Source organism: Podarcis tiliguerta (genome assembly GCF_965153285.1).
Source record: "Podarcis tiliguerta genome assembly, chromosome: 11".
Classification (NCBI taxonomy): domain Eukaryota; kingdom Metazoa; phylum Chordata; class Lepidosauria; order Squamata; family Lacertidae; genus Podarcis; species Podarcis tiliguerta.
Genome location: NC_139544.1, coordinates 53,034,765 through 53,045,783, shown reverse-complemented (window position 1 = coordinate 53,045,783; position 11,019 = coordinate 53,034,765). Strand labels below are relative to the sequence as shown.

The 11,019-nt window shown below is 45.2% G+C and overlaps 1 protein-coding gene across 1 annotated transcript in view; it reads right to left on the bottom strand.

The window, feature by feature from the left end:
- MYO5B (myosin VB) overlaps nt 1–11,019 on the bottom strand; it is a 268,746-nt gene that overhangs the window by 98,316 nt on the left and 159,411 nt on the right. Inside the window, exons 14-15 of the mRNA XM_083404620.1 lie at nt 9,413–9,496; nt 1,859–2,098 (exon numbers count right to left, since the gene is read on the bottom strand). Coding sequence (XP_083260746.1) covers nt 1,859–2,098; nt 9,413–9,496 — 324 coding nt within the window. The remainder of the gene's footprint in view (nt 1–1,858; nt 2,099–9,412; nt 9,497–11,019) is intronic.

Sequence of the window (11,019 nt, the reverse complement as noted above, 5' to 3'; positions counted from 1 at the left end):
AATTAGATGACATAATGTGGGGTGTAACATCACTTTATTTTTCTACACCTGATTACACTTAATGAGCGACTGCTAAATCTGTGAGATGACTCAGCCCTAGAGCGCAGCATCTCTGCCTGTGAAGCCTTGCCCACTCTTCTGGACACTGCAGTCAAGGGAGGAACATGCACATGGAAACACGTGTTTAAAGGGGGCAGTAAATAGTTTGTGCCATCCTGGTCATTGCCTCGTGGCTGCAGCATGTGTGAATGACACAGTGTCACGGTGACAAATTGCTTGCTTCACAACTCCTCAAATGCATTCCTTTTTCAGCAGACTGTTCAGGGATTTAGAGGTGTGAGAGAGAGGGGGGGGGAGAGAATTGGCCTTTTAACATCACAAAACAGCAAGGGAGGAATGGACCCAAAAGATATCAGATTCTATGCTCCTGCCTCTAGGCAGGATCCTGCCCAAATTGCTCTGGATATTTTAATAGGAAAACAGTGCACATGGCATTTTAAATAAATACAATAGGGGGCAATTCAACATCATGCTAAAGCGTTCATTCTGTCAAGAGTAAGCATTTCTGTTTGCCAGACAGAACCATCTCTCCCTGGAGAGGGAGCAGGGGGAAAGAGAGGGCAGAAAGACACACGGCGCTAGCAAGACAAATTGCCATGGTTTCTGCTAGCACAACAACATGTTTGGATCTGGCCCAAATATTGCAAAATCCACCTGGCAAGCATGCCACACATAAGAGTGGAAGACAGAATCTGGGGCTCACTGAACCACAGACGGCTGTTAAGTTAAATAACTGCAAGGACTGATACCTATTCTGGCCTGAGAGAAGCCTTCTTTTGGAACTTAAATTGAATTAGTTAATATTTATTACACATATGAATCTCTTCCAATGAAGCATCTGGAAGCAAAATATCATGGTCAGCATATGGAAGAAATCTGACCCTTAGAATGGTCACTGGGGTGGTTTTGTGCCCTAATAAAATCTCCTGCCTCCAGATCAGAAGGCAAAAGAAATGCCAAACCACCCCAAATACTAAGGTGGTGGCAGGTGGAGGGGAATACCTAAATTTTCCCCCAAATATACTAAAATAAATAAATTGATTTATTTTAGTATATTTGGGGGAAATTGTGTATATTTGAAAACGTGGGCAGCATTAAGATAAATTCAACAGTGTAACTAAGTTCTGATCGATGGAATAATGGAATAATGGAATACTCAATGGTTTAGTTTACATAAAATATGCAGGGATTTATGTTATGGAAAATGAACCATGGAAAGAGTAGAAGGGAACTCATTGATATTTTATGGTTGTTTAAATGAATATTCTAAAATGTAAAACAGAAAATTTGATAAAAATTATGGGGGGGGGGGGTAGGAATACCTAAAATTGGCAGCAGAACTTAAGTAAATAAATGCATCCAAGCAGTAGTGTCCAGTGTTGGTTATTCACTTAGTCTTACGTTTTTTGTGTGACAAAGAGTACAAATAAAAGGTAAAAAGATAAAGGACCCCCGGACGGTTACATCCAGTCAAAGGCGACTATGGGGTTGAGGCGCTCATCTCGTTTTCAGGCCGAGGGAGCCGGCGTTTGTCCACAGACAGCTTTCCGGGTCATGTGACCAGCAGGACTATACCGCTTCTGGTGCAACAGAACACTGTGACGGAAACCAGAGCACATGGAAACATTGTTTACCTTCCCACCACAGTGGTGCCTACTTATCTACTTGCACTGGTGTGCTTTCGAACTGCTAGGTTGGCAGGAGCTGGGACCGAGCAATGGGAGCTCACCCCGTCGCAGGGATTCGAACCGCCGACCTTCCGATCAGCAAGCCCAAGAGGCTCAGTGGTTTAGACCACAGTGCCACCCGCGTCCCTATAAAGAGGACAAATGCTGCAATGGGAACACAAAAGTTCCACCGAGAGTGTGTGAGAACGATTTTTTACCTGATGCCCAACTGTTTTCTTGTGCTCCTTATTGGCTGCTTTCACAGCTGGACGGGCAGAGCGGATATTGATTTTCGAGGAAGCTCCTTTTCCAGTCGCAGCAGCCGGCGCGGCGTCTTTCCCATCATGAAACAAGTCGGCTACCATGGGGTACTGCAAAGAAGGAAGAAAGGCTTGGAATGTTTAGTGCTCTTGCTACAGCGGTCAGGAAAACAAGCTTGGCTCCTCCTGGTCAGCAAAGTCACGCTCAGAGCCCTCGCTGAAAGGCAAGGTTTTAGACAGTGCTACGCTAAATGCAGCCAGGTGAGAACTGCTATATCAAATGCATTTAAATAGTTTTCTGTATCTCTTAGAGCCAAAGGAGACCTGATGTTAAGCAGGTTCCTTTTTTAAAAAAATAAAAATAAATTGTTGCTAGCTGGTGTGGTGGTGCAATTCCTTTGAGACCACAGTATATAAGAAAGGGGGGGGACATTTAGGAATGCAAGAACCTGCCTCATACCAAGCCAGACTGTGGCAAGACCACCACAGGTATTCCATATACCCTTCCAACAAGACCACCTGTCTGACTAGCTCAGTATCGTCCGCACCTGTGGTTCTCAAATATTTCCCCCCTCCACAGACCCCTGGGAAATTGCTGAGGGTTTTTTGGCAGGCGACTTAATGATTTTTCTGCCAGTTGTAATTACTCTGTGCTAGGTGCTAGGTAGAGACATCACCTTGCCAACAAAGGTCCGTATAGTAAAAGCTATGGTTTTCCCAGTAGTGTATGGAAGTGAGAGCTGGACCATAAAGAAGGCTGATCGCCGAAGAATTGACGCTTTTGAATTATGGTGTTGGAGGAGACTCTTGAGAGTCCCATTGACTGCAAGAAGATCAAACGCATCCATTCTTAAGGAAATCAGCCCTGAGTGCTCACTGGAAGGACAGATTGTGAAGCTGAGGCTCCAATACTTTGGCCACCTCATGAGAACAGAAGACTCCCTGGAAAAGACCCTGATGTTGGGAAAGATGGAGGGCACAAGGAGAAGGGGACGACAGAGGACGAGATGGTTGGACAGTGTTCTCGAAGCTACCAGCTTGAGTCTGACCAAACTGCAGGAGGCAGTGGAAGACAGGAGTGCCTGGCGTGCTCTGGTCCATGGGGTCACGAAGAGTCGGACACGACTGAACGACTAAACAACAACAGGTGCTGTGTGACTTTTAACTGTATTTTTACAGACATTGCTGCAGACCACCTGATGGGAACCCCCCCCCCCCCAATTTACACAGATTCAGGCATAAGTCTTTTCCTCAGCCCTCCATAGAGATCCCAAGGATTCAACCCAAGACCTTCTGCTCCACAAGGCTGAGGTTTAGAAAACCACAGTAACAATTGACTGAGGGAAGTAGATCATAGAATCGAAAAGTCGGAAGGAACTACGGGGATCATCTAGTCCAAGCCCCTCTAACACAAGGAATCTTTTGCCCCATGTGGGGCTCAAACCCACGGCCCTGAGTTTAAGAGTCTTGTGCTCCAGTAACTAAGTTTAAGCATGTTTAGCCTGGAAAAGAGGACAGTGAACAGAGATATGAGAGCTATCTTCAAGTATCTAAAGGGCTGCCACATGGAAGATGTTACTCCAAGATTGTTTTCTCCTGCTCTGGAGGGTAGGACTTGAGCCAATGGCTTCAAGTGGCAAGAAAGGAGATTCCGACTAAACTGCAGGAAGAATGTTCTGACGGTAAGAGCTCTTTGGTACAACAAGTAACCAAACAATATAACCCCTGTGTTGCAAATAATAGTAGTAATATTCAAGACAACACGATGACCAAATACAATGATACCATAGTGTATACAGTACACTCTTTATATAATATGAAATATATGAAATCACATAAACAGAAAACTTATGAATCTCTGAAAGTCACAAATTATGCACTCTTGATGGATTCCCTTGAAAACATAAAACCAAATAAACATAAGTCTTAGAAGTCTCTGAAAGTCTTTGAAGACTATGCAAGTCTCTGAAAGAAGCAATGTATCAGATTATTATCTGGTGAAAATAGGCTGTAAAGCTTTGTTTATGGCGTCCAACACTGCCGAAGTGGTCCGCAAACAGACGTTGTGAACAGTGATTCCGGATATACCCACTGTTTCGTGGAATTCTTCTTCAGCACAGCAGAAGGATACAGAATTGCTTCATAAACCCATCTATATGGTGACTGGAAAAGTATAACAACAATTGCTATGGAGCAGGGGTCATAAAGTTATGTGGTCACTGCTACACTGCTTCTTTCAGAGACTTGCATAGTCTTCAAAGACTTTCAGAGACTTATAAGACTTACGTTTATTTGGTTCTATGTTTTCAAGAGAATCCATCAAGAGTGCATAATTTGTGACTTTCAGAGATTCACAAGTTTTCTGTTTACGTGATTTCATATATTTCATATTATACAAAGAGTGTATGTTGATATCGTATCTTTGTATTTGGTCATCGTGTTGCCTTGGATATTACAGTGGTACCTCAGGTTAAGTACTTAATTCGTTCTGGAGGTCCATTCTTAACCTGAACCTGTTCTTAACCTGAAGCACCACTTTAGCTTATGGGGCCTCCTGCTGTTGCCGCGCTGCTGGAGCACGATTTCTGTTCTCATCCTGAAGCAAAGTTCTTAACCCGAGGTAGTATTTCTGGGTTAGCGGAGTCTGTAACCTGAAGCATATGCAACCTGAAGCGTATGCAACCTGAGGTACCACTGTGCTAGTAAGAGCTCTCTGACAGTGGAATAGATTCCCTCAGGAAGCGGTGGGCTCTCCTTCCTCGGAGATTTTTATAAGAAGATTTTAAGCAGAGGTCCCTTTTAAGCAGAGGTTGAATCACACCTGTCTGGGATTCTTTAGTTGAGATTCCTGAATTGCAGGGGATTGGATTAGATGACTGCGAAGATCCCTTCCAACTCTACAATCCTAAGTGTCAGGGAACTGCCATCAGAGCTGGAGGCGGAGAGAAGGCTCCAGAGGGATGCCGGAGAGGGTCCCAGTAGGGAGAGAGGCAGCCCATCCGCTGGGGAAGGAAATCAGCATAACACCAGTGGAGGAGGGGGGCAGATGGGGGAATCGGAGAGGTGGCTCCAGGACTCCTCACCGGAGACCAGCGGAGAGAGTACGGGTACTCCGCTGCCCACACCCACCCTGCGCAGAAGACTTCCGCGCAGGCAAAGTAGGAGGAGACTGGGCATCAAACAGCTTTTATGCTGGAAAAGGTTCAAGAAACGCCCACTGACGGATTCTGCCAGAGACTGAGGCAGCCACGAGACTTGAGGCTGTCCAGACTGAAAGGGTTCAACCAGGTAACCTAGCCAGGAGTGGCGGCAACTTACGCACGAGCAACCCCTAGAACCATTACACTAAGATTCTATGATGTATTTTCTCTCTCTCTCTCTCTCTCTCTCTCTCTCTGGTATGCACAATTATAAGATAGTTTTGAGATAAAGTTACTGAAGAGTTCTGGCCGTCATGGAAACACTTGAAAAACTTTCACGGGCTAAAGACATTGAAGATAATTTAGAAGAACTTACTTTCAGCAAGCACAGCCCAGACACCCCCCTCCAAACTCTCTACCTCACAGCACTTCTGTCACAAAAGAAAATGCCATTAGCCCCCTTTCAAAACACTGACCCAAGATGAATATGGGAACTACAAGGAACTTCAAAAGCAGAATCTCCTTTGCACTGCCTTTATTAAGACGGGACTGTAATTTTCCGTCAGCTCCTCGCGGAGATTAATTAGCCGAACCTTGTTTGCATATCTGCCAAAATCCCACTGAGGGAAGGATCTGTTTGCATGGTATTATCATCATCTGGCCTGACGCAGGACTCTGTGCTTGTTTTATGCTTGCTGGGCTTTATTTTAATCACAGCCGCCCACAGAATCCTTTTGTCTGCCTATCTCCTGCCTCCAGCAAGCTTCTCTTGGGCTAACACCTTCAGATAAGCTGGGGAGGTCTAGCGATAGCACATGGTCGCTATCTCTCAGCCTCACCTACCCGACAGGGCCGTTGTGAGGGAGCCCTGAGTTCTAGCTTCTCACCTTGTGCAAGAGTAACAGAGCAAATAGTTAAAACAGCACATAGTTCAGAATAGAAAGCCCATAGTTCAAACTATGGAATTTGCTGCTGCCACAAGATGTACTATGAATTGATGGAGAGAGTCTGTCAGTGGTGACTGGTAACAATGGATATATTACTGACAACATCAGAGGCAGTATACTGGGGAATAACATTGGGAGGTGGTAACTGCCCTCCTTGTGGGTTTCATAGGAGCATGTGATTGGCCACTGGACTAGGTGGAGCTTCCTGTTATCTGACGGATAGCTGAGTCAGTAGAGCATGAGACTCTTAATCTCAGGGATGTCGGTTCAAACCCCATGTTTGGTGAAAAGATTCCTGCATTGCAGGGGGTTGGACTAGATGACCCTGGCGGTCCCTTCCAAGTCTACAATTCTGTGATTCTACAATTCTATGTTCTTAAAGAATTCATGCTGCTATTCGGGGACTCTTCTGACATTTCAGTTCCTTCTCCCCTTTGGAGCCACACATGCAAGGCAGCAGCCAGATAACTGTGGAAGCGACACACAGATTTCCCAAAACAAACAACCAGGCGCAAATTTGAGACCAGCGAGGGAAAACAATGCCAAGGATTTCCCCCCCAGGAGCATCGCAAGGTGCATGTCTTCTACGTGAACATGAACACTTTTGACATGAAAGAGATGTTTGCGCTCAAGCACTCCAAGGCCCCTTGCATCGCAAGTGTTATTTCAAAACAAGAGCAATAGATCGTGGTGCCAGAAAGCAGCTATCACCACAACACAGAACAGCTTCTCTTTACCCTTAACTTACTCCCTGTTGTGGCATGCCTGGCTATTTCCGAGGGTGGGGGTGGGGAGTGTTTCAGAGATGTTTTACCACAATTTTTGTGCTGTGTGCTCAGATGGGGGAAAGCGGGACAATTGAAAGTGAGGATTGGCAGGTTGAAAAGCAGAGACATCACCTTGCCAACAAAGGTCCATACAGTTAAAGCTATGGTTTTCCCAGTAGTGATGTATGGAAGTGAGAGCTGGACCATAAAGAAGGCTGATAGACGAAGAATTGATGCTTTTGAATTATGGGGCTGGAGGAGACTCTTGAGAGTCCCATGGACTGCAAGAAGATCAAACGCATCCATTCTTAAGGAAATCAGCCCTGAGTGCTCACTGGAAGGACAGATCCTGAAGCTGAGGCTCCAATACTTTGACCACCTCATGAGAAAAGAAGACTCCCTGGAAAAGACCCTGATGTTGGGAAAGATGGAGGGTGCGAGGAGAAGGGGAAGACAGAGGACGAGATGGTTGGACAGTGTTCTCGAAGCTACCAGCATGAGTTTGACCAAACTGCGGGAGGCATTGGAGGACAGGAGTGCCTGGTGTGCTCTGGCCCAGGGGGTCACGAAGAGTCGGACACGACTAAACGACTAAACAACAACAACAACAATGCTTGCAGAGATGGAACCTTTGAAATAGTGTGACTCTGAATTCCCCCCAGTGTGTTTAGGATAGCAACTTTTTTTTAAAAGTCCCTTTCTCTCCTGCAATAGAGCAAACATCTCTCCTGTACTGATTTGCTTCTTGAAAGGAGCAAACAGGGCCGATCCTTTGTCTGCAAGAAAGGCTCCTTTATCTGCAAAAAGGCTTCTTCTCCTCCCTTCATTCCATCTGTACTAATACACCTACAGAAGCAGGATTTGGGCAAGCGCCACTGTTTTGTGCGCAGGAGAAAGATGTTCACCACAGCTCATAGTAACAGTAATAAATCTGTCCAGGTAGAAGCTGCAAGACTGCAAGAAAGGTTTTTGTTTAACTCGCACAACGCTAACCGGAACAGAATCTCGTTCACAATATCGCACCAACGCTTCGGTGTGCCTTCTTGGGCTCTTTTTATCTGCTTGTTGCTTCTCCCTGCTCCTCTGGCTCAGAGCACCTGAATCCTAACAATGAAGTGAAATTAACCTGCCATTTAAACTGTGTTATCTGCTCCATGCAGTCTGCCTTGTGTCCCAATCTCTTTGGGGGAAGTTCTTCGCTGCCTCCTGCCCTCCCTCCCACTCTGGCTGATTTTCCAGGAGTTCTGGTTGGACTTTCGCCCTTGAATTTCTCTGGGGAGAACAGCCACTGAAAGCAGATGAAAGGGGAGCACATACCTGTAGGGCAGCCTTTCTCAACCTTGGGTCCCCAGATGCTTTTGGCCTACAACTCCCATCATCCCTGACCACTGGTCCTGTGAGCTAGGGCTCATGGGAGTTGTAGGCCAAAAGCATCTGGGGACCCAAGGTTGAGAACCACTGCTCTAGGGGGTAAGCATTCAACTCATGTACCCCCTTTGGGGGGGGGGAATCTATTTGCAAAAGAGGGAAAATATGCAGAGGCTTACTACACATGGCTTGTGGCTCACTAGGGTGTTCGGTGGCAATCTTGCTTTGGACTGCTGAGTTTTGCAGTTTTTGCACATGTGTGTACACACACACATATGCACACAAATGTTTAATTCTGCTTTGTTTTATACTTTCTGGAAGTCCCATGATCATATTATAAAGCAGTTGCATTCTGCGTTATAAATCAAGCCCTGCTAGGAGTTGTATCTTTCTGTTTTCCACTGCATTTCCTACCAGTAAAAAAATTCAGTGAGGCACGAGCAAATTTTCATTCTGAAAGTGTGGCCCAGGGGGGAAAGTTTGAGGACCACTGGACAGCAGCAAGGGCTTGATGGAGTCACAAAGTCATTGTTGCTTCTAGAGCCCCGTGGCAGTGCTCCTGTGCCAGTCTGGCTCCATTCCATCCTTCTGAAATGCCGCCTTACTGGGGTTTCCCCTGTTTACCACCACTGGGAGAGCTACTGGTGGTTTCTTCCACCTGCCATCTGAGGGGGTGCATCGCAGTGCTCCTTGAGCGTGTTGCCCCGTGATGGCCAAGGCCAATCGAATCAGGAAGGGCTGGTTGGAGGGACACCCAGCACGATGAACGGAGAATCTGAATTGTTTTGCCGACTTATATACAAGGATCACCCTGCGTAGAGTATCAACAACTGAAGGCTAAACACAGAAGGATCTAGCTGTAGCAAGGAACCCACACCTCAGGAGGCAAGAATACCAACCAGAATGTTAATGTACATCCCTTGGCTGCCTTGGGGCCAGCGATCAGCTAATATTTGGCAACATCTGGTCATGGTGAGCTCTTCAAGAGCCCTCTACCCCCATGAGGATTCTTGCAGATTGTAGTATGCCAATGATACCTTGCACTATTTTAATGAAACCAAGATGGACATTTCTTCTCCACAATTCAATCTTAAGCAAATCATTAAGGATGGGAAGCAAGAAGAGGAGGATAAGCAGGAACCATGAGTGATGCTGGAATGTCAGCTTTAGGTTTATTCCACCCCCTGGTATCTCAGAGTTTACCTTGCTGGCCTTCAATATATTGATCTGTTCTTCATGTACAGTGTCTCTGTTTTTCTCCAGAAATCCATCACACTGGTACTCCACCTAGGACACAGGGAAACACAGCAGGTTTGGGAGAAGAGTTAAGATTCTGAATGTAGATTATCCTAACAAAAAACCACCCAGACATTTTTTGAGACACAGAGATGAGCCACAAGGTTTCAAAAACATTGTTTTTGGTGGCATCCTGAATCTTATCTATGCCCATGATGGAATCCTCATGTGATTGGTTTGTGACTTCCCAAATTCAGTTTGAGTTGACACACACACACACACCAAACACTGCTGGCCATCTTGTTCCTTGCCTTTCTGCTTCCAGTATCTCAGCAATTCTGAATACCAGAAATTTATAAAAGTCAGGATTTTAACATGAATCTACGGAATAATACACGAACAAGAGCTATATAGAGCAGATGTTTCCCGAATATAAGCCAACGGTGCTCTTGAGACTTTTAAGCCTCTGAAGTTCTTATGGCATAAACTTCCAGAGAAAATCATTCCCCAGATAATAGCTTAGTTTAAGGCAGAAGGCTGGACAAAAGTTACCTAGTGAAATTTACAGTGGGGTGGGGTGGTTGTTGTTGTGGCAAATAATTCTAGCTCTTTCCCATCTATCCTCGAAGCTTAAGGCAGAAAGCATATTTCAGTCTGAACCAACAAATAAGGAAATTATAAAAATCTCTCTCAGGTCGGCATCAAGGAAACCAGAACCAGACCTCTGAGGAAATCAGTCGTTAACAGAGAGCTAATTATAAGGATAATCAACAACATTTAGAGACCTCTCTGGAAATTGCTTTTCATTTCCTTTTCAAAACACATGCAAACCGTACATGTTAATTGAGGCCCATAAAATATGCTTATTTGCTCTGAGCTTAGTCTCCAAGCTTTTAAGAAGCAGATCTTAAAGATTGAGAAATAGATCTTTAAAACTCACAGGCTAGAAGCATATCCCAGAATCTTTCCTCAATACTTTAGGATATCACAGATTGAGCAATAATAGTCCATAAAGTATCTCAGACTTCTTTTCAAGGATCGTTACTATGAAAAATTGCCTAAATTTTTAAATTTTCACTCCCTGGAACCCTTTTCACACTTACCTCTCCCTATAAAAAAATTCCAAAGCCCTTCTAATTTAGATCCAAACATGCAACAACAGAAGATCCATTTACTTAAATCTGTGTGTGCCCCAATGGTCCAATGAAAACTGGCAGTGGAGGTCTACATTTTTCGACCAAAGCAGACAGACAAATATAGGAAGTTGGAGCCTTTCTGCACCTAACACTGGCTTTCCCACTGTGCTTTTTGCTCACAAGCACATCTACTCTAACTGGCCTCACTTCCAGAACCAAAGCTGGACTGAGGAATGAAGCACGAGGGGGAAGGGGAGAAGGCAGGAGATCAGCCCCAACTAATGTGCCTCTTTTGCTCAGATTTCCCCAGCTGGAACCAAACAGGTATATCTTCCAGTCTGAGAGCCATGGAAAGGAAGGCTCAGAGGGACATTAAGAAGGCCAAGTGTCCTTCAAAGAAGGACAGTCAACTTTAACAAAGAGCTTTTAAACACATCT